Source organism: Muscardinus avellanarius (assembly GCF_963383645.1).
Source record: "Muscardinus avellanarius genome assembly, chromosome: 9".
NCBI classification, from domain to species: Eukaryota; Metazoa; Chordata; class Mammalia; order Rodentia; family Gliridae; genus Muscardinus; species Muscardinus avellanarius.
Window position 1 is genome coordinate 12,098,699 of NC_137795.1, and position 23,368 is coordinate 12,122,066.

Consider the following 23,368-nt stretch of genomic DNA (forward strand, 5'->3'; position numbering starts at 1 on the left):
TCATGACTTATGATGGTGAACATTCACCCCATTTATCTCTCAGACTTTTGTCTGTCTTCTTTTTAGAAACGTCTATTAAGATCCTTTGCCCATTTTAAAATTGGATGATTTGTTTTCTTGCTCTTGAGCTGTCTGAGTTCCTTATATATTTTGGATATTGCCCCCTTTTGGGTGTATGGTTTGCAGATACTATCTCCCAGTCCCTGGGTTATGTCTTCACTTTGTTAGTTGTTGTAGATGAAAAGCTCCACGATATTGGTCTGGGTGATGCTTTTTTGAGGATAGAACTCCAAAGGCTCAGACAACAAAAGGAAAGACAGATGATTGGGATGCCATCACACTCAAAATCATCTGCACAGCAAAGAAAACTGCGTTAAATCCTCATGTGATTAGCTTGGTGCACCAGGTCCTCCTGCCCGAGTGGCTAGAGTCACCTGACTGGTGACCTTAAGCACAGCTGCAGAGTCCCTTTGCTGTGTGATATCACCATCTTGGGCATGGCGATGCTCACCAGGGTCACTGGCCCGGGAACTAGGGGAGAAACTTGAGGACCTTTTAGAACTATGCCTATCCCAAGTATGCAAAGTAAATGTTCATTTCATTAGATTTCTCTCTCTCTAATCTAAACAAAATATCAAAACACAAGAGTTTTTTAATATTTTGGTGGGCATGTGGAAGAGTCCTGGGAGAATCCGACTCTTTCCTATTGATGATTAGATTTGCTTGGCATGTTTATCACCAGCGTAGACATTTCCCGGGCCCTGCACAAGCCTGCAGCAAGCAATAGCTGTGTGGAATCCAACATGTACCCCTTCTTGTACCTCGGCAGCGCCATGGCTGGAGCCATGATGCTGAGTCCAGGCACGTCTGGCCCTGCCACCCTGGCCACCTTGCTCATGAGTCCACTGGGCAATGGCCCGTGGCCGGGAAAGAGGCTGGCTGGTATCCATAGGAGAGGCCCTCCTGCCCCTTGGGTATTTAAATCTCTGTGAGATCACCCTTTGGTGAGAATTCATATCAGACATAGGGACCTTCACATCCCTTGCCATTCAGAAAGGGCAGTCCATGTACCCCCTCTGTAAGTTTCCTTATTTCCTTGTCATCAAATGTTTTTGGTCTTAAATTATATTCGTAAGTGACAAAATTATATATATATATATATATATATATATATATATATATATATATATATATCATGCACAAGATATTTTGAAATGAGACACATTGTGAAATAACTAAATTGAGCTAACATATGCATTACCTTAGATGCATATTTTTTAAATGTCTTAAGTGATAAGATCACTTAAAATCTACTCTCTTAGTGATTTTTCAAGAATAGAATTCATTAACTGTAGTCACCATATGGTCCAATAGATATCTGGAACCTATTCCACCTCCCTAACTGAAAACTTTGAAAAAGCATTTTCCCCAAAACAACCCTTTCTACATACCAGCCTCTTATAGCTATTATACTGTTTTGTAACTCTTATATTGCTTCTATGGGGTTGGCTTTTTTAAGTTATACATATAAGTGAGATCACGTGATACTTGTCTTTCTGTGTCTAATCATGTTCTAATCATGTTCCCACCAAGCCCATGATTAGCCCGTGGTACAATGGGTATCTAGTCTCTATACTTATTTTCAAGAGTGAGGGTAAAAAAAGACTTCTTACTTTTAGCCTTGAGAGCATGTTGATAGAATATCTCAAACTGTATGTAAACTAACGGCGTTTATTTATTTTATTTTCGTGGTACTGGGGCTGGAACCCAGGGGCATTCTACCTCTGAGTGACACCCCCAGCTCTTTTTTTTTTTTATTCTTTATTTTGAAGCAGGCTCTCACTGAGTTGCAAAGGGCCTCATCACTAAGTAGCGGAGGCTGTCTGCGAACCGTGATCCTCCTGTTTCAGCCTCCCAAATGCTGGGATTACAAACGTGCACCAACACGCCTGGCAACTAGTGGGGTTTAAAATAAAATTTCTAATAACTTGAGAATTATATAAAATCTGTGCAAAGAATGTGATTAACATACCTGAAGGACATAAAAGAAGATACAAAGAAGTGGAAATTCTAACCGTTCTGAAGATGGGAGAATTCAATTTAATGAAAATGTCAAGATATTCTAATCAGTTGATTCTAGTGCCAAAGTCACAATGACTGGGAGAGGGAAGTGGGTGTAACTGTTTTGAATGTAAAGTCTTTATGATTTTTTAAAAATTATTTTTTAACTTTGGTGAGTTCTTCTGTTGAGAAATAAACATATAAAAATAGCAGACCACCCCTTTCACTGTGTCTCATGTGGATTACTTACTGTGTGCATGAAGCTACATTTTAATTTTTATTTTATTTAATTTGTTTGTTTATTTATTTATTTATTTATTTATTTATTTATTTATTTGCAGTACTGGGGATGGAACCCAGGGGTATTCTATTTCCAAGCTACACCCTCCAGCCTATTTTTTATTCTTTGTTTTGAAACAGGGTCTCACTGAGTTGCAAAGGGCCTCACAGAATAGCTGAGGCTGTCCTCAAACCACGATCCTCCTGTCTCAGCCCCCAGATGCTGGGATTACAAGCGGGCCCACCATGCCCAGCTTTGAAGCTACTTTTTAACCAGAGGGTGTTTAAAACTGGCGTTTCCTTGTTCAGTGTTTTCCAGGGTGCCTGACGATTCAGATTCGTACCGTCTTGTGCATATTCATCGTGGTCTTAATCTACTCAGTAGCCCAAGGATGTGTGGTGAGCATCCAGCCTTCCGGAAGGAGTCAAGGGGTGGGGTGGGGGCTGGGCAGGAGTCACGGGAGGGGCTGCCAGGCTTCCTGGTCCTCCATGGGCCCTTCCTGCTGGGTGCCTTTGCAAGCTGTGATGCAGGCTGGCTGAAGCCTGCTGCTGGCACTGGGGGCTGGGGAGCGGTGAGGTGGGTGTCCTGACGGGCTGCTGGCCTCCTAAGCCCTCGCCTCTTGCTTTCCAGGTGGGCTGCCTGCCCTGGGCCTGGAGCTCCCAGTCCAACAGCTCCCTGGTGGTCCTGGCGGCCGGCGGCCGGCGCACAGTGTTGCCTGCCCTGCCCTGTGAATCCGCACAGCATGCCCTGCTCTGCTGCCTGGTGGGCACCCTCCCGCTAGCCATATTCCTGAGGGTATCCTCCTTGCCAAAGGTGATCCTCCTGTCCGGCCTCACCACATCCTACATCCTCGTTCTGGAGCTTAGCGGATACACCAAGGCTGGGTGAGTGCGGCCACCCCACGGGAGAGGCCCGTTCAATTGTGGGTGCCGTGATGCTGGGTATCTGCCGATTAGCAAGGTAGTAAGGACCAAGTGTATGCGACATGTTTAGTTTAGTGGTTTTTTTTTTTCCTTTTCAGGTCTCTACTCAGCCCAGGTTCTAGCTAGGCCTTGGACTTTTAGCTGAGAAGGGGGTTTCGGCTTGGGTCAGGCCCTCGCTGTTTGTGGGAATTGCCCCCAGCACCCACCTCTTTGAGCCAGCTCTAGGCTTTCGTGGCCACGCCTCGCCTGGGATTGACACTCACTGGGTCTCTCTCACCATCCCCAGGGGTGGTGCTGTTTCCGGGCACAGCTACGAGCCAATTGTGGCCATCCTGCTGTTCTCGTGCACACTGGCTCTCCACGCCAGGCAGGTGGACGTCAGGCTGCGTCTGGACTACCTCTGGGCAGCACAGGCAAGATGGGCCCTCTGCTCCCGGGGGGGGTTCATGGTGGCCCACAGTAAGCAGGACAGCCGGCCGAGACATTCACTGGTCCTGCGGTCTGCTGGGGACCCCGTGCAGCGTGCCAGGGCCTGGGACCGGTCAGAGGTGAAGGAGACCAGGGGCTTGAAGAGGAAGGCCAGGGCCTGTGGGAAGCCACCCAGAAGGCTGTAGGCTGCACAGTCTGGAAACTGCCTCACACCGGAGCGGCTGTTTTGTGAGGCAGTGAGCTCACCATCCCAGGAAGTGTGCGTCGGTGATGCTGCGGGGGGGGGGGGGCTCAGCCTCTGGGGGGGCTGGATGATAGCTGTGGGTCCCATTAGGGATATCAGGAAACAAGAAAATGCTGAATCTCATTCCACCTACCCCAGATTGAGCTAGGTCTGAAAGTGAGGGACTGGGGATGTGTGTGTGTGTGTGTGTGTGTGTGTGTGTGTGTGTGTTACACTGAGGTTTGAGCCCAGGGGCATTCTACAGCCCTATTTTTTTTTTCTCGTCTTTATTGTGCCGAATCCTATTTTATTTTTATTTGGAAATGGTCTCCCTAGGTTGGTGAGACTCTCATTTCTTGCAGAGGCTGGCCTCAAATCTGTGATCCTTCTGTCTCAGCCTCTCAAGCACTGGGGTTATGTGTGCATCACCATGCTCAGCTTTGGAAGCTGTATTTTTTTTTTTTTTTTTTTTTTGCAGTACTGTGGATGGAATCCAGGGGCATTCTACCTCCAAGCTACACCCTCAGCCCTATTTTTTTATTCTTTATTTTGAGACAGGGTCTCACTAAGGTGCAGAGGGCTTCACTAAGTAGCTGAGGCTGTCCGTGAGCCAGTATCCTTCTGCCTCAGCCTCCCAAGCACTGGAATTACAAGAGTGAGCCACCATGCCCAACTTTGAAATCTGTATGGTACTAGGGATTGAACCCAGGGGCATTCTACCTCTGATCTATATCCCCAGTCCTATTTTTTAATTTTTTTATTTATTTTTTGAAACAGGGTCTCACTTAGTTGCCAAGGGCCTTGCTAAGTAGCTGAGGCTGTCCGGGAACCTTGATCTGCCAGGATTGCAAGCGCGCACCACCGCGCCCGGCTGGAATCTGCTTTTTTAATAAGTACCCTGGAACGTTCTGCTAGGAGGTGTGTGCGGACCCCTTTGGGGGAGACTCCAGAGTGTAGTGATCTGATCTGGCCTTGGCCCTCTGCATCTGAGTGCCAGATGGGGCCATACCTTCTCAAAGGCTGCCAGTGGCTTTCTATTTGGGTGTGAGACAGGTGCCAACGTTGGGTGCTCACCTGAATTCCTGCTGCGTAGGCACAGACAGCAGGGCCTCCCTCACTCTCCCCGAAGGGGCTGGCATCAGCGCCTGTGTGTGTCTGGATCCCATCTGCTCAGTGCTTTTGAGGCCTCTGGGTTGTGAAGGAAGGCATGCTGGATCCCTCCAGTGCTGATGGCTACTGGTGGCTGCTGGTGGCTGCTGGTGGCTGCTGGTGGCTGTGTCCCTTAGCTACAGGTCATGAATCCTGTTGGGTGGCCACCTCCTGCAGGAGCTCCACATTATCCCAGTCCACCCAGAAGCAGGCCCAGGGAGTCTATTGGTTGGCAGTTTTTAGTTCGACCTCCGTGGTCGTGGGGAATAGACACACACCTGGTTCTTGGGAAGGTGAATGTGTCCACTGCAGTTTGGGAAGAGCCTCTTTATTTATTTTTATTTTTATTTATTTATTTATTTTTTGCAGTACTGGGGATGGAACCCAGGGGTATTCTACCTCTGAGCTCCACCCCGGCTCTATTTTTTATTCTTTGTTTTGAAACAGGGTCTCACTGAGTTGCAAAGGGCCTCACTAAGTAGCTGAGGCTGGCCGTGAACCGTGAGCCTTCTATCTCAGCCTCCCAAATGCTGGAATTACAAGTGTGTGCCACCATGCCTGGCTTGGTTATTTAATTATAATATTTGTTATTAAAAACAATATTTGAGCCGGGCGTGGTAGCACACGCTTGTAATCCCCGCACTTGGGAGGAGGCAGAGATGGGAGGATCGCAGGTTCTAAGCCAGCCTCACTGGCTTAGGAGACCCTGTTTCCAAATTAAAAAATATAAAAAATAGGTCTGGGAGTGTAGCCTGGAGGTAGAAGGGTTTCCAGGAACCCCAGTACCACCAAAAACAAACAAAACAAAACAAAACAATGTTTGACCCTGTCATGTGATTCTCAGCCCAGCCGCACTCCCTACCAATGCCTGCCACATATGAGCTTGCCCACGAATTCAGGGGACAGATTAATTCCTGGTGTGTCTGTGACCCTCACGCATGTGTGTCAAAACAGAACGGTTGCTAAATGGAATGTGTTGACACATTTCCCTCCCCCCCAGATTTGTAACAAGAATCATCCCCTCATTTTCCTGTAACCCCAGCAAAACACAGAACTTTCTAGACTTTGTTTGCCCTCTGCACATTTAGACAGGTTTGTACAGACATCAAAGTGCCCCAAATTATTGAACAATTTTCAGACCAAATACCAGGTGAGTTAATTATTTATGGAGACCAGAGTGTCGACACAAGCCTGCATAAGTAGACAGGCTTTGTCCATGTGCGGGCACCCTCCACCTCCTCCTCTCTAGCTATTGGGACACTCTTGTCCCAGTGTTAGTATTTTCTTTGTACTCAGTAGATAATCACCATGGTAATTATAGTGTCAGTGTTGACGCTTATTCGTATCAATACAGTCAGCGCATTTGTCTAACCCGAATACTTAAGAAAGGCTAATTCACCTCGTGCAGCAGCCATCGCTGACTTTGGGAGGGAAGTTGTGTACGGTCTGGTCACAGCACAGACATGGAATTCTCAGATGCCGACCAAGTTGGAGATACTGTGGCACCCCTGACTTCAGATCTTTTTTTTTTCTTCTTCTTCTTCCTCCTCCTCTTCTTCTTCTTCTTCTTCTTCTTCTTCTTCTTCTTCTTCTTCTTCTTCTTCTTCTTCTTCTCTTCTTCTTCTTCTTCTTCCTCCTCCTCCTCCTCCTCCTCCTCCTCCTCCTCCTCCTCCTCCTCCTCTTCCTCCTCCTCCTCCTCCTCCTCTTCTTCTTCTTCTTCTTCTTCTTCTTCTTCTTTTGTGGTACTGGGGTTCCTGGAAACCCTTCTACCTCAGGACTACACTCCCAGACACCTATTTTTTATATTTTTATTTGGAAACAGGGTCTCTTATGCCAGTGTGGCTGGCTTCGAACCTGCGCAATCCTTCTGTCTCCGCCTCCCAAAGTGCGGGATTACAAGAGTGTGCCACCACGCCCGGCTAGACCTTTATCTTCTTGAGCGTGCGTTTCTTTGCATGTGATTACCGCTTGGGACAATAGTAGGGAGTTTACGTCCCACGAGTCAGGGTGGCCTTCCCGATTCTGAACTGCTGTGGCTATTGCTGTCATTTTGCTTTGTTACTTGCTGCGGGTTTTACCTCTGGGCCTTGGGTGAGCGCACACTCAGGGACGGCTTGCTCTGGGCATGGATGGTTCTGAGTCACCTCTCTTTCTTTTTTTGTGGTAGCCTTGGTAATTTATATCCTTCCCTGAAAATTGTCCATTTTGTTGGTATTATGAATTTGTTGGCTATATTTCCTTGTTATCTCTTTAATATTTATGCAACCTAATCATTTGACTTCTTTTGATTATTTTTTGGTATAATTTACTGATTTTTTTTAGTTTTTGAAGGTGATCTGAAGGAAGCCTTTTTTCCTTTCTAATATAGACATTTCTTGTTAGAAATTTGTCACAGAGTACTCTGCATTAGCTAATTACACAAATGCCTTTATTATATTTTCATTTGGCTCAAAGAACTTTCAATCTTCCTTTAGATTTTGTTTCTTTGAGCCCAAAGTTAAGATTATATTCTTTTTTTTTTTTTGTACTGGAGATTGAACCCAAGGGCATTCTACCTCTGAGCTAGAACCTCAGTACTATTTTATTTTTGGTCTTGCTAAGTTACATAGGGTCTTGCTAAGTTGCTGAGACTGCCCTTGAATTTGTGATTCTCCTGTCTCAGCCTCCCAAGTGCTGATATTATAGGCATATGTCCAGCTAATATGTATATTTTTTGACTGAAGATTACTGAGAGATCGTATGGTTATTGGTTTTTTTTTTTTTTTTTTGGTGCTGGGGATTAAACTCAGGAGGGTTATACCTCTGAGCTGTACACCCTCCCAGCCCTATTTTAATTTTTTATTTTTGAAACAGGGTCTCACTAAGTTATGGAGGGCCTCACCAAGTTTCTGAGGCTGGCTGCAAACCTATAACCTGTCTCCGCCTCCAGAATACTGGGACAACAAGTGTGAGCCACCACACTGCCCAGTGCAGTTATTGACTTCTAATTTAATTATATTGTGGTCAAAGAATATACTTTATAAGATTTGAATCATTTGAAGTTTCTTGAGACTTACTGTATTTTCTATATCCCAGGTATTCTTGAATAAAATGTGTATTTTTGTCACTGTTAGATGGTATTAAAAAAAAAAACCATTTGCTTTCATTTTCTTCCTTCTCCTATTTTCTTTATTTTGTCTTTTTAAAATTTTCTAATTATTATTTTGCTTTCCTTTTTCTTCCCTCTTTTAATTAGTTTCATAATTTCTTAACTTTTTAGTTTATCCTATGTTATATTTACCTCTACCATTCTTCTTCTTAACTATACTAACTTCTTCATAAATTATAACAACCCCACTCTTGTTATAGTTTATGCCGAGTCTTTATTTTTGCATCTGATTGGCTTTTATTGTTGTTAGTGTTGCTTGTTACTTTTTCTGGGTGGTACTAAGGGTTCAAGCCTACCACTTTGAACTATCAGGTAGATGTTCCTACGGAGCTACAGGCCCAGTCCATCTAAGAGAAATTCAGCCTTTCTCCACCCATAATCTAACCTGTTCTACCTAGGTGGGCACTTTGACTTAAAGATAGGGGAAATAGAAGCTGCCAGCCAATGACCCAGTCCCAGATAGGCATGGCTAGAGTGAGGACATGAAGTTCTGCACCTGGACATTCACGCCCATAGCAAGAGCAGAGAGAAAGAGCACAAATGATTTGGACACCACATCTACTAGGAACCTCAGCCCAGCACATCGTTGATGAGTCTGGAGAGTAACCACAGAGGGTGCACCCCACATACTCTGCTGTCTACAACACATCTACCTAAACTACCAGAGGAACCCTACTCGGGGAGACCAACAGAGGAAGCAGGATCCTCAAGCTCTGGCACAGTACACGCGATGATAGAACCTACCAACCATAGCCAGAGGAGTCACAGTGAAAACTAAGTTCTTTTGGAATTAGATTCAACACCACTCAACATGCCAGGATCCCAGGGCACATTGTCAAGAAGAGGCTCTTCCCTAAGAAGGTCCTTTCATAAAAGTAGAAGAGATATGCATTTCAACAGATAAACAAATCTTAGCCTAGAAATACAGGAAACATGAAAACGCAAGGCGACATGACTCCTCCAAAAGTTCTCAACTTTAATAACTGATTCCAGAGTTACAGAAGCGGAAGAAATGCCACAGACTTCTAGAGAATTGTGATGAAAATGATAAATGAATTCAAAGGGGATACAAGTAAACAGCTGAATGGAGTAAAAAGGACAACGAAGGATATAAAAGAGCAATTTAATAGAGAGACGGAAATTCTAAAAAGAATGAAGCAGAACTCTTGGAATGAAAAGCTCAGTTAGACAAATTAAAAACTTAGTAGAAAAACCTCATTAATAGATTAAGTTGAAAAAAGTATTAGGGCATGAAGATGAGGTCGATGAATTATCACATCATTCAAACAGAAATAAAGGGAAAAAGTAAGAATATACAAGAACATATGCAGACATACAAGACCTATGGTGATTAAAGACCAAATATGTGACTCTTAGGTGTAGATGAAGGTGCAGAGATCCAGGCTGAAAGCATAGAAAACCGATTCAGTGAGATAATTGCAGAAAGTTTCACAAATCTTGGCGACTATGTGGACATCCAGGTACAGGAGATGTTTAGAACTTAAAATAGACATTGATTAGAAAAGAACCTCTCCACACCATGTTACAGTCAGAATGTCAAATGTCTTTTTAGGTGCAAGACAAAGACTTGAAAGCTTCAAGAGAGAAGCCCCAACTCACTTAGAAAGGCAAAATTATGAGTATAATAGTAGATTTCTAAGCAGAAACTCTAAAGGCAAGGAGGGCCTAGAGTGATGTATTTATAGCCATGAAATAAATAACAGTTCTACCTAGTTCTACATCCAACAGAGGTCTCCTCCAGAATCAAAGGAGAAGTAAGACCTTTTGAAATAAGCATAAGGTAAAGGAATTCATGACCACTAGCCAGTGTTGTAGAAGATACTTGAAGGGAACTTATACACAGAGGAGGAAGCCAGATAAACACAATAATGAGAGAACAAGAAAGAATAAATCTCACTAGAAGAGTAGATAAAAAACGAGAACTAATAGGGAATAAAACATTATTAATTCAGAAAGCTGTAAACCTCTAAGATGAATAAGGAAAAGAGTGATGAGCTTAGATTACTCATAAGAACCAGAAGTGAAAGGAATTGATACATGCATTTAAATAATCACTCTCACTCTGGATGTAAATGTTAGTAATTCTCCAATCATATGATGCAGCCTGGATGATTAGGAGAAAAATGACCCAACAGTAGGCTCCCTGCAAGAAACTCACCTCACCTGCACTGTCATATGTGGGCTGAAAGAAGCTAGCAACAAATGACAAGTAATAAAACAATAAGTGGGCAAGTGATCTAAACAGACAGTCCTCAAAATAAGTATAGATTTCTATTTCTATATGAAAAAGTAACATAAAACAGTTTATTTCCGAAGTTAGAAGCTGTTCCTCTACCTGGGGGATCTTAGCTGTGTCTGCACTTGGTCTCTTTTACCTTTCTGTGTTCATTCAAAAAGAGGTAGTTCTTAAAGCTGGGTGTGCCCCCAAAGAAGGATGTATCCCCTCAAAGGACACTTGATGGCTCAGGGGGAGAGGACATTTAGAAAGCTTTTTTATCATGATTATATCTGAATGCTAAGAAATGTACTGTTCTGATATTGAAGAACACGATGACTATGGTGATGAGATTCTCTGAAGATGCATGTGTTTTTTACAGGGGAGAAGGATGGAGCCACCTTGTAGGGCTGTTTCCTGTAGGAAACACGGCCTTGATTCCATGTGCCCAGCTGGGGATTGCCAGTCTTGTTTGTTAAACTGAGAATCTTTGTCAGGGTGACAGTGAGAGCCGTTTAAAGCACCTGTCAGTGCCCTGGGAAGTTGACAAGCTGTACTCTCTGCTGTTGTTTGATTTTTTTTTTTTTAATCACAAATGCCTGAGGGGATCTCCTCTGAAATCCCACATCCTGGTCAATAGAAGTACTTTGGTTGATAAATTCTAAAATATAAGCACAAGCAAGAAGATAAATGCCTTCTGAAAGAAACTGCCAGAAGATGACCCTTTGAAAATAGTAGTTGTGAATGTGTCTCTGTCATGTGACTGTTGTACACCACCCCCAACTCTTCCTTAAAAAAATACTAGCCATTCCCAGTTGTTTGGATAATCTTGTAAATAGAGAATTTCAGTGGAATCTTATTTGTTAAAAACCTAACAATACCACTTCTAAGTTCATACAGGTAGTTGGCATTGGTAAGGATGGCGATTTATTCATTACACTTCAACAGTTTGTCCATTGGCGAATGGACCAAAGTATATACGAAGATATAGGAAGGACAGCTACTCTCACACCTTGTAACTCCAAAAGTTGACGTGGCATAGCATTTCGTGGAAGGAGATCTTTTTTTTTTTAAATTCTTAATATAATTTTATTTGGACCTTGTAATCATACAATATAATAAAGTTTGGCATGATAGGGATGTACATACACACAGCACTTGTTGACAAGAATATGTAGAAATAAGAGCCTTTATGGATTACTGATAGGATTAGAACATATACAGGAACATTGGAAAGAGTTTGGTGAGTTTTAAATAAAAGTTAATCATAAAACTAGCATTTAATTTATTTTATTTTATTATTATTATTTTTAATTTAATTTAATTTTTATTAGTGCAATGTATTCATACATCATAGTGGTATAAAGAAAATACTTTTGTAGACATACATGCACACATCGCCCAGTTAGCCCCTACCTGATCCCCACCCCGTTCCCACCCCATCCCTCCTTCGCATGCTTGGCTTAGTGGTTGACATCTAGTTTTATAGCAATTTATCCAATATTAACTATGATAATCTCACAAAACAGTTTTATTTGTCTGATACCAAGCTTTTGATGACTAAAAGATAACAGTTCAATATTTCTTTTTGCTTTCTTTCTTACCAGAGAATATTTTTTCTTTTCTTTTTTTTAGGTGAAGCTATCATGCATTTATTTATTTATTTTTCAGAAAAAATCTATCTTGATATGGAATATAGACTCTAGATACCCAAAACAATCTCGAAGAAGAACAAAGCTAGAAGATGTATATTTTCTGATTTCAAACCATATAAAGCTACAATAATTGAAACAGTATAGTACTGTTCTAAAGGCAGATATATAAACCATTAGAGTTAAATAAAAGCCTAGAGATAAATTCTTCCATATATTGTCAAGTTATTTTTGACAAGGTTTCCACGAACATTTGGTGGAGGAAATACTAATCTTTTAACTAAATATTGTTGAAAAATAATAATTACATGAAAAAGAATAAAATTGGACCCTTACTTAACACATATACAAATATTAACTCAAAATAGATAAAAGACCTAAATATAAATCTTAATACTATAAACTTTTAGAAGAAAATCTGGGTCATAAAACCTCACAACATTGAAATTGGCAGTGATTTCTTGGATATGATTTCAATGGCACAGGCAACAAAAGGGTAAATAAACCTCCCTAAAAAATAAAAAAAATATTGTATATCCAAAGACAATGTAAACAGAGTTAAAAGTTACTGATAGAATGGGATAAAATATTTCCAAATGCTATATCTGAAGGTATATTAATATTCCAACTAGAAATCCTAAAAATTAGCAACAATAAAAGCGAACCATACAATTTAGAGATAGGTAAAAGACTAACATAAATAATGAATCTCCACAGATAACCAATCTTAGTTGTCTGTTGCATGGAAAATCTTGTTTCTCTGGTTCTGGTGTGTGTTACCTATTTCTTCTTTGTAGTTAATATCTTTGAGTATTTTCTCTAGTGCTGGTTTTGAAGACATAAATTCCTTCAGTTTCTGTTTGTCGTAGAAGCTTCTTATTTCCCCATCTAATTTGATAGAAAGTTTTGCTGGGTAGGAAATTTTTGGCTGGAAGTTGTTTTCTTTCAGAGTTTGGAATATGTTACTCCAAGCCCTTCTGGCTCTCATGACTTGGTTTGGGAAGTCTGGAGTGATTCTAATTGGTTTGCCTCTGAATGTCACTTGGCGCTGTTTTTGTTGCCTTTAGGATTCTCTGCTTGGCTTTCACAGTGGTCATTTTGACAATTATGTGGTGTGGGGATCCTCTTCTCTGATCCTCTCTAACGGGAGTTCTATAAGTTTCCTGGACCCGTGTATCAACCTCTTGCTCTATGTTTGGAAAATTTTCTGCTATTATTTCCTTGAAAAGATTGTTAATCCCTTTGGTTTCACCTTCTTTTCTCTCCTCTATTCCAATTATTCTTAGGTTAGCTCTCTTAAAATGGGCCCATATTTCTTCAATGTCAGATTCCTGCTGTCGGATTTTTTTTTCTAAATTAGAAACTATGCGTTCATTTTTTGAATGATCATCTTCTAGGAGCGAGATTCTATTCTCCACGTGGTCTAATCTGTTGTTTATACTTTGAATTGAGGCCTTTACTTCATTAATTGCATCCTTTATCTCTCTTTGGCTCTCTCTGAATTCTTTTCAAAACACCTCTATTATTTCTAAAGTTATTTTCCTGATTTGATCTTCTAGAAATCTCTGAATTTCTGTTTTATCAGGTTCTGATGTTGTGGGGTTGTGGGCATTCATTGCTCCATTGTTATTCCTCTTTCCCATGATTTCGGAAGTTTGTGCCTTCTCTGGGTTCTTCCCTGGGTCACTACGACTTCACTTAAGGTGCTGTGGATCTCGAGTCTATGGTATCTCAGTTCCCACTACTCCTTTACTGGGTTGTATCGCAGAGTCTCAGACCCTGGGAGTCAATCGAGGCTGCTTTAGACCATGGGGGGTGCCAGGTTGGGCGTTCTCCTATGGTGTAATATCTCTGCCACCACCACTCCCCCACTGGGTCAAGTCCCTGGGAGTACAGTACTGGGATTTCTCCTCTAGGGGCCCCAATTTGACTCACTGTTGAGTGCGCAGATGGAGCTGTCTTGGACTCGGTGAATTCGCTGCTTGGAAGGAGATATTTTAATCACAACATGATAAGCCAAGATTTAAAAAAATCAAACATATCCAATTATTTCTTTTCACTGAACTATCAGCATCAACAATAGGATTTTGGAGAGGGTACAGTTTTTTTTTTTTGTATCACTAAAATAAGAGAACAAAGCAAAACAATTTTCAAATTGTTTTTTCCCCTTTATCTCGCCCTTCATAAACCTTTCTATTGTGTATGAGGCTATAATATGCCAGTGCATAATAACTTGTGTTTTATGGAGAGGAGAAGGCTTGGAATTTTATGTTGATAGGATTATGAAATGCAAGGACAATTGGAGGCTAGAAGCCAGAGATCGCTCACCTCCGAGCAGGACCCAGAGCAAGGTGTGGATTTCACATGAGGCTTGCTTCAGCGCCTGTGCCCACGATGAAGTCTGGTGCAGCCCCAGGCCCATGCGACCTTCTCTTGTTTTTATTTCCAGTGCAGGCCATGAACCCTGAGACCCTTTCCGAATCCTCCATGTCCATGCCCTGCTGTTTACAGAACAGGCTCCAGCCTGTCTGGGCAGTGAACACCCCACTCTGTCTGACCTAGAGGTTAAGCCCTGGGGGTGTCTCTTTTGTCGCTGTCCATTGCTCCTCCCTTCCCACAGAGCAGGCTAAACACAGCATGGTGTCTGTCTTTGTGGTTCATGTTGATTCATAGGCCTTGTTTTCCAAGAAAACACCCAGCAGGATGCCCACCCTCTCCACCTGCCTGGCTTGGCCCCTGTGGCCAGAGCATCCTCGCATCTCTCCTTGGAAATCCCCACTCTGAAATTACTAAATGAAGTTCAACAGCATGGAAGTGGCCAATTTGACTCCACTCATAAAAATCCCACTGGAAAGAGACTACACTTTTTAGACCGAGGAAACCTCGACTTCTCTAAAAAGCCCTTGATGAGTACTGCCCGAAGCATGGTATCTCTAAAATGGGCACTTCTTGCCCATTCTATGATGTGGGTACTGTAGCATAGAGAGGCGCAGCTGCTCTTATGTCACCGGCCATCGCGTGGGAGGTGGGTAGACCATGGCACACTGGCCTCCGAACTGTGGCTTTTGGTGGCAGGCCCTGGGCCTTCAGCAAAGGTATTATTATGTAATTTCTACTACACCCAGGAATTTGGAGCTCGTAAATACTGGCACACACATAGAAGATTTTGTAGCTTGAGGTCCTAGGTCAGGTTGTGTATAAGAGATATGCAATGACCCTGGTGGCTTCTGTCTGAGAGCTGCTTGGACTACACCATGGGCCCTGCCTGCAGCACCTCTAGAGCACTTGTGGTGACCCATGAGTGGAAACAACGCTTTTGTGTGCTGCAGGGCTCTATACCTGGTGGTAAGAAGGCTGGAACTGGGCTGCTTCTGCTGTCCCCGTGGGGCCCTCAGGGCTTTACTCCCAGTTGCCTTTTCTGGGAATTGATGCTCACTAGGCTGGGCTCTTGAATCTGTCCCAACGGGGTCCCTGCAGCATTCTAGTCTCGGTGCCAGAAGGATTGTGGAGTTCAGAACAGAGGTTTCAGAGAGGAAAATCTGGGTGTCCTGGGGAAGTGTCTACTGCCTGGTGCTGGGCATTCTGGTCAAGGCAGACCCCGGAAGGCTTCCTGGGGCGGGTGCCTGGCACCTGATCATCAGGAGGTAGCTGAGGCAGGGCAGATCTTGGAAACAAGGAGAGCCATTATCTGCCCTTTGAAAGTTCTGGTGGGGTAGTGACTACTTACGCCATCATTTGTCAAACTGTGCCCCTGTAATGTGACTTGGTCTGTGTGTCTGGTGGGAAGGAAAGGAGAGCACTAGTGTGGAGCATCCGGTCCCCGGAGTCCATTGCCAACGATCAGGGAGAAGCTGCAGCGGGCGGGTGTGTGGCTGGCACTCATGATCCCCATGACCCTCAGGCAGAAGAGGAGCGAGACGACATGGAGAGAGTGAAGCTGGACAACAAGAGGATCCTCTTCAACCTCCTGCCAGCCCATGTCGCACAGCACTTTCTCATGTCTAATCCCCGGAACATGGTGAGCACCTGGCTGTGTGAGTAGCGCAGCTGGTTCAGTGATCCTCCTGGGGTCTGCTGGGGCTTTCTGGGATGGTAGGACATCCTGATCTTCCGCTGGAGGCCGGGATTGGGCGGACTCTGTTGCTTCTGCTTCCCCTGGCTGATTTAGGGGAATCAGCTTGCTGCCTGGATTCCTCACTCATTTGAGGGCAGGACAGGTGCTCCTGGCCATCAGGAAGCTCCAAGGCCCCAGTTGACAGCTCTGCAGTCATTTAATTTTCTTCTCCCCTTTGATCGTGGGAGAAAAGTATCTATTACACCCAGGAGAAAGAAAAGTAGGCTTCAATAAACCACAGTGGGGAGAGGAAAAGCTCTCTCTGAAGGTCTGAACATTTCAACTGGAGTTTCCCTGACAGTTAATTTTTAGCCAGTATATACCTTAAAAAACACAGCATTCCTGGCTGTGGAATGACTTGCTTTTCCTTTCTATGTGCTCAGTGTTTTGGGGTTGGTGGTACCTGCAGTAGCAACACATTGGAACCACCAATAGAGTGCATGGCAGGTGCTTACAGAGGCCAAACTCAAAAACAGAGATGTCGATTGGTCTTTGAAGGTCCTAGAGGCAGAAATGGAACCCAGGGTTCTGCCTGGCTGGCTAGCTCCCAGTGCCTGCTGAGTTTTGAGGCCATGCAGAGGGCAGGGCTTCCCTAACTGTTCTTCCTCTGCTGTGTCTTTGCTGAGTTGGAGGAGGGAGTGGGCCACCGGAGCTCTGCCCACAGGTGCGAATCACATGACCCGGCCCCTCCAGAGCCTGTCCTCTCATCTGCAGAAAGGCTGGGTCCATGCGGCTCGGCCTGTCCTGTCCCTATCCCCAGTGCTGCTCCAGCTGCCCCTAAGCCCATGCAGCAGGGCTGACCTCCTCTGCCGTTGCAGGACCTCTACTACCAGTCCTACTCCCAGGTGGGGGTCATGTTCGCCTCCATCCCCAACTTCAATGACTTCTACATCGAGCTGGATGGCAACAACATGGGCGTGGAGTGTCTGCGGCTCCTCAACGAGATCATCGCAGACTTCGATGAGGTGAGGCCTTGCTGGGCCCTCTGCTTACGCGTGATGGAGATGTCCCTCCACCCAACAGGTCCTGCCTGTGTCCCGTGCATCATGTTCTCCGTAGATGCACAGGGAGAAGGCAGACGCTGGAGGCACATATATTCTGCCTTGTATGTGGCCCAGACCAGCTGCGACCGTTAGAGAAGGTGTTGACAATAGGGATGGGAGAGAAGGGACATGGGATAGGGCTTGACATTTGCAATGGCTGGGGCTGGGTGGCTTCCCCTCCAGATAGGCAGGTGGTTACCTCCAGGTCCTTCACCACCCAGACAGTGTCCGCCCTGGGCCTTTCATCAACTGGAGACCCCATTGTTTCCAGTGATGGTGAGCTCAGCTACAGGGACAGGGATGTATCTTGACTGTTCCTCCTAGCTGCCAAACATGGTCTCAGAACCCATCTGGTACCCAAGGCAAAGAGGTTGGGTTAGTATCCAGAATGCCTTGGTCATCTCCAGCATCATTCTCAGTGACTGCTGGCTGCAGTGACGTCTCTCAAATGGTGTAGGAGGTTTAACAGTTCTATGTTTCAAACAAAGCTCATGGAGAAAGACTTTTACAAGGACGTAGAGAAGATCAAGACCATCGGGAGCACCTACATGGCTGCAGTGGGGCTGGCGCCCACAGCAGGAACCAGGGTAAGTAGTGTCTGGGTGCGGGGCCTCATTCCCACCCCTCAGCACCAAAGTGCTGCGCTCAGTTTTTCTTGGCACCCACCCTCACTAGCTGCAGGGCTGCATCCTGAGAAGATGCTTCTCTTATTTTGGGGGGGATGTACTGGGGTCATAGAGACTGTGAAGTTGGACTTCTTGGTGGCTCCCCACATTGGGTTGGTTTCCCTGCATTGGATTGGGGGAGCAGATCCAGGACATGTTGTCAGTGGCTGGCTCTCTCTAGACAGGATATCTCAGGGAGAACCAGCATAGAAGGCTGGTCACAGGGGCTTCCTCATCCATGCTGTAAAGGGGCATGGCCAGGTTTACACAGCCTCGTGAGGCTTGGGCAGTACCTGCCTCAGTCTCGCCCACCTGCAGGAGGGGATGAGTGTGCCTCCAGCTAGGTACCAGGAGCACCAACAGTTTTTATTTCCTGGGCTGCTGTGGGCATCAGATCGTAGTGCCAGGACCTGTGCAGCTGGTGTGGATCCCCAGTCCCTGGCATCCTTAAACAGTGCTCCGTCTTTCACACCTAGACTAAGAAGTCCATCTCCTCCCACCTCAGCACACTGGCCGACTTTGCCATTGAGATGTTCGATGTCCTGGATGAAATCAACTACCAGTCGTACAACGACTTTGTCCTTCGAGTCGGTAGGTGGCTCTGGACCTACTCTGTCCCTGCTGGAGAGCACTCCTCCTGTCCCTGCCACGGAGAGCATCTGCTTGGTGTTGTGTTCCTGGACCCAGGAGGCTCCTCCTCTGGTCCACAAAGTTAGAAAGATGTCTGGTATCCAAAGTCCTTTCTAGCTTTCACAGATCTGTGGGATTTTAAATCTCAAATTTACTTTTTTCTGAGATGTAGACAGTTTATCAGAAAAATCTCTGCTAGTCCAGAATCCAGTAAAACTGGACATTTATAGTTTCTGTCTTCCTTTCTCTCTTTCCAAACCTGCCTGCCTGCCTTCCTTCCTTCCTTCCTTCCTCTTTCCCAGTATACAGTTAAGCTGTATACTAGGCAAGGTTCCTGGTTTTCTCGCAATCCTAACACCCACTGGTCTTTGAAAGATCCCTTGGTTGCGCTAGAGCATGAGGGTTCGGAGCTGATGCACCTCACAGCTGTCAAGTCGCTCTTAGAAGCAAGTTCTGTTTCTGTGTGGTGTTGGTCTGAGGACAGGGCAGTGTGAGTCACAGGCCTTGCACGTAGCAGCCAGGCCTCGTCCTGGGCCTGGGGCTGTAGTCATAGATGCACTGATGAGGGCAGAGCAGATTCTGTTCCTGCCTTTCCCACAAAGGATCCAGCAGGCGAGCCCTGCCACTGTGGCTGGTCATGCAGTGGGGCTGGACAAGGGTCCCTTGGGGCCCTGCTGCCCAGCAGGCCGGTCCTGACCTAGTTTCCTCTACCTGGCTAGGGTTTTCAGGGATCATAGAGGGGGCTCCCCAAGTTGCACCAGCCATTTGAGAAGTTCCTCTCTGGGGTTCCTGTGCTCCTCTCAGCCCAGACCTAGGATTTCAGGGATAGTTACCAGGCTAGGCTCAGGAATGTCAGTCTACAAACACCAAAAGGGAAGATAGGATATGATGTCTATGCAGACCAGACAGACGAGGTCACAGGGTGTGGCCATTGGTGGGTGATGGTAAGAGTCTACCAGAGGTCCTGCCCAAGGCCAGGGCAGAGTGGCACAGGAATTGGTGCCCCCATTACAGGGAAGCATTTTGCCAGAGACCTCAGACTTGAGTCCACCTGGGTTATGTGCTGGGTTATGTGACGCTATCCAGGTATGTGGCTATTCAGGGCTCAGCTGAATGCTGAGCTGCAGAAAAAGCAGGGTGTTTCTCGCACCTCTCAGCATGGGAGGGGCTGCACGTGGTCCTGGGACCTGCACTGGCAGCTGCAGGCTTCATTCTGAGAAAACCCAGGAGCTACTGTTAGGTTTCTGGAGGAGGACGTGCCAATGTCATAGCAACTGCGAAGTTGGACTTCTTGTTGGCATCAGAGTGGACTCCACGCCAGGGTGACCGTCCAGGTCCTGGGACTTTCCTAGGCTCTGGCGTTCTTTCTGATAGCCTGTGCCACTGGGAGGTGCCAGGGGCGGGGCTCTAGGGAGGCTGCCCAGGAGCCCATGGGAGCACTGTGTGGGAGGAGCTGACTGCTGCCCCTCTGTGAGCCTGGGGGACTCCTGCTTTAGGACAGACTCGAACACAGGACCCTGAAGGGAGCAGCCCTTTGTCCACCAGGGGTAGCGTCACCAGCACTGGGTGGCCCACGGGCGAGCTGCGCCTTTCTAGCTGACTGAGGCCCCGGCTGTGTGTGTCTCATAGGCATCAACGTTGGCCCGGTGGTGGCCGGAGTGATAGGGGCTCGCAGGCCACAGTATGACATCTGGGGAAACACAGTCAACGTGGCCAGTCGGATGGACAGCACTGGAGTCCAGGGCAGAATCCAGGTACGTTCACCCAGAAATCACCAAGGGGCAGGTGGCCGTTCAGCAGGTGGGGAAGCCGAGGCACCAGGGGCCATGGTTGAACCCAGGTCTGCAGCCAGGAAGCAGCAAGCAGCGCCGGATCCGCTGGGGGTCGCAGTGTCCGTGAACCTTGGTGTCCGCTTGACCAAGGGCACTGCCCGGCTTGGCAGTTCGATTTTGCTATTTGATTTTTTTCATGCTACCTCGGGGGTGGGTTTTGGGCGAGCAGGTGCAGAGTTGGGAATCACAGTGAGTCCCAGGTCAGGGCCCTGAGCCCAATGGCTTGGCTGCTCCATTCCTGCCCTGGTCCCAGGTCCCAGCCCCTGCCCAGCTGCCGTAGGAGGGAAGGGCTGCCCCGTGTTTGAAGGGCAGGAAGCCTATGCCCACCAGTCTGAGGAACTTCTGGGCACTCAAGTGGGACAGGAAGGGGCGGTGACACCTTTTGAGGATTGCCAATAGGCTTAAAAGGCAGCGGCCTTGGGTTTTCTTCAGTGTGGTGGATGGACTGGCTCATAGGATTTCACTTAGAAGAACATGGAACCTGGCCCTGACATCTACTTAGATGAGGAGCTGTGGGCCGCATGGAGCCTCTGCGGGGCTGCCCAGCTCCCTGACCATCCCACCTCAGGGCCTGGGAAGGACAGTCCCAGCCCCTGCCCCCCGTGCATGACCATGCTGGTCTCTGGGGACTGTGAGAATGGGGCAGTGAACAGGGCGCTGGACAGACATGGCTGCCTCCTTCCTGCTGGGTCACAGGAGGGTCGTCTGAGGTCACTCAGTGCCAGCTGGTACCTTATCATGTCCAGTTGTGTGCTGGTCCTTCATCTTACCATGCATTTCTCTGAGTTACCTATAGACACCGAGCTGTGAGCACTTTCCAAGCTGTGAGTAAGGCACCAGGCTCCAGTGCCTGGCATGGCCACCAGGTCAGGCTGATGCCCCTCCTCGTGGTGTGTATTGGGCACCGTCTGAAGTGTGCCCGATCTTGGGTGCAGCCCTCTAAGAGACAGGTCAGAATCTTCATGGGGCCTCCTCTCTTGATAGAGACATCCACAGAATATTTGCATTGCGATTTTTATTTCTCCAAGATTTATTGTGGTAAGATAGACTTCTTAATTCTATTGTTATATCATGGGCATCAAAGTGTACTGTCACAACCACGTTTAGGTGCACAGCCGAGTGGCCTGAAGCCCGTCCCCGTGCTGTGTAGCCAAGGCCACTGTCCCTCTTTGGATGTGCACGGCACTGTACTACCATGACCCCATCTCCCCGTGCTCCATATACTGTCCACCCATGGCCTCCCCTCTGCACAGGCCCACCTGGTCTCTCTTCTGCCTTTCCTGCCCAGGCTGCCTGGTACCTGACACACTGCTGGGAACCACCTCTCCAGGACACGAGAAGGTGGCCTGTGACTCTGTGTGTGTGTGTGTGTGTGTGTGTGTGTGTGTGTGTGGCGTGTGCGCATGTGACTAGGGATGGAACCCAGGGGCATTCTACCTCCAGGCTACACCCCCAGCCGTATTTTTTATTCTTTTATTTTGAAACAGGGTCTCACTAAGTTGCAGAGGGCCTCACTAAGTAGCTGAGGCTGACTGAACCTGCCAGCCTCCTGTCTCAGCCTCCTGAGTACTGGGATCACAAGTGCATCCCACCACCCCCAGCCTAGGTTTTCTTGTTTTCACTGAAGATAGTGGTGGTAGAAAAAACAGGGACTAGAAGACTGTGTGTGTGTGTGTGTGTGTGTGTGTGTGTGTGTGTGTGTGTGTAGGGGCGGGTGTGGCTCTAAGACAAGCAGAGATCCGGTCCTGCCCTCTGCTGGCCACAGGATGAGGTTGGGAAGGTTCTTCCAACCCTTTATCTTCTTTCTAACTTTGTGAAGCAGAAATTCTTTGAGCAAAAATACTGGTTGGAGACTGGAGAGAAAGAGGAATTAGGAGATAGCTTTCATTCACCACTGCCCTCTGTATGCTGGAGCCCCCAGAGGCATTGCACCCCGACCCTGGTTCCCAAGGGCAGGGCTCCCAGCAGTGGGGGCTGAGAGCTGCAGACTCCTGCGGAGCCCCGGGCCCAGGGAGCAGCCTGTTCCTTGCCATTCCTGACGCTGGAACTGAGTCCCGCTTGGCTCTGGGACATGCGCCTGTAGCCACAGTGGCTGCCCTTCCCACTCTGGTGGCCCTGCTTTCTGGATGCTGTTTCTCCCACTTTCCCAGGAAACAGGCAGGAGGATCCCGGCACAGTAGGTTCTCAGTAACTGCAGGGTCCCATCACTCTTACAGAGCAAATGACCCAGCTCTGCCGATGGCAGGGCCCCGGCTGCCAGCCAAGCCGGGCGGCGGGCTCATTCCGCAGGCTCATTCCTCGGCTTCCAACAGGGCCGGCTGGGCAGTGAGGGTGGGTAGCGAGGGACGCAGGATGGAATGGCACCCCGTGTCACCGGCTTCTCTCCTCCACAGGTGACTGAGGAGGTCCACCGGCTCCTGAGGAAGTGTGCCTACCACTTTGTGTGCCGAGGCAAAGTCAGTGTCAAGGGCAAGGGGGAGATGCTGACGTACTTTCTAGAAGGCAGGACTGATGGAAACGGGGCTCACGCCAGGTCCCTTCACTTGGACAGGAAGATGTGTCATTATGGGAGAGCCGGAGGCCAGGCCAGGCGGCCCCCGCTGTGCCCTGGGGCTGGCCCCCCAGTCAGGGCTGGGCTCCCCCCGGCCCCTGCAGGCCAGTACCTATCATCTGCAGCAGCAGGAAAGGAGGCTTAGTGGAGCCCATGGAGGCCACCGGAGGTGCAAGCAGATGGGAGTGCTCCGGGGCGACCTGACCACTGTGGCTCCAGCCGGATGAGCGGAACAGGGAGCCAGGGGCTGGGCTGGAGAAGGAGCATTTTCCAGGTGTGGCCTGAGGGTCAGCAGGAGATGTGCCTGAGCCACTCCTCTTGGGGGCATGGGGAGTCGTGTCTCTTCCCAGTGGACCTACCTGGATCCAGCCAGCGTCACCATTGGTGTTGAGCTCTTCAGAATATTGCCAGGATCTCAGCAAGAGTTGTGGA

At 47.1% G+C, this 23,368-nt stretch overlaps 1 protein-coding gene across 1 annotated transcript in view; it reads left to right on the top strand.

Annotated features, from left to right (window-relative positions):
- Window positions 1-23,081, top strand: part of ADCY1 (adenylate cyclase 1) — a gene marked incomplete at both ends in the record, with an annotated part of 84,017 nt that extends 60,936 nt beyond the window's left edge. Inside the window, 9 exons of the mRNA XM_080701535.1 lie at window positions 2,650-2,739; window positions 2,972-3,225; window positions 3,551-3,677; window positions 16,003-16,119; window positions 17,034-17,180; window positions 17,747-17,845; window positions 18,400-18,514; window positions 20,183-20,307; window positions 22,779-23,081. Coding sequence (XP_080557661.1) covers window positions 2,650-2,739; window positions 2,972-3,225; window positions 3,551-3,677; window positions 16,003-16,119; window positions 17,034-17,180; window positions 17,747-17,845; window positions 18,400-18,514; window positions 20,183-20,307; window positions 22,779-23,081 — 1,377 coding nt within the window. The remainder of the gene's footprint in view (window positions 1-2,649; window positions 2,740-2,971; window positions 3,226-3,550; window positions 3,678-16,002; window positions 16,120-17,033; window positions 17,181-17,746; window positions 17,846-18,399; window positions 18,515-20,182; window positions 20,308-22,778) is intronic.
- Window positions 23,082-23,368: the final 287 nt, after the last annotated feature.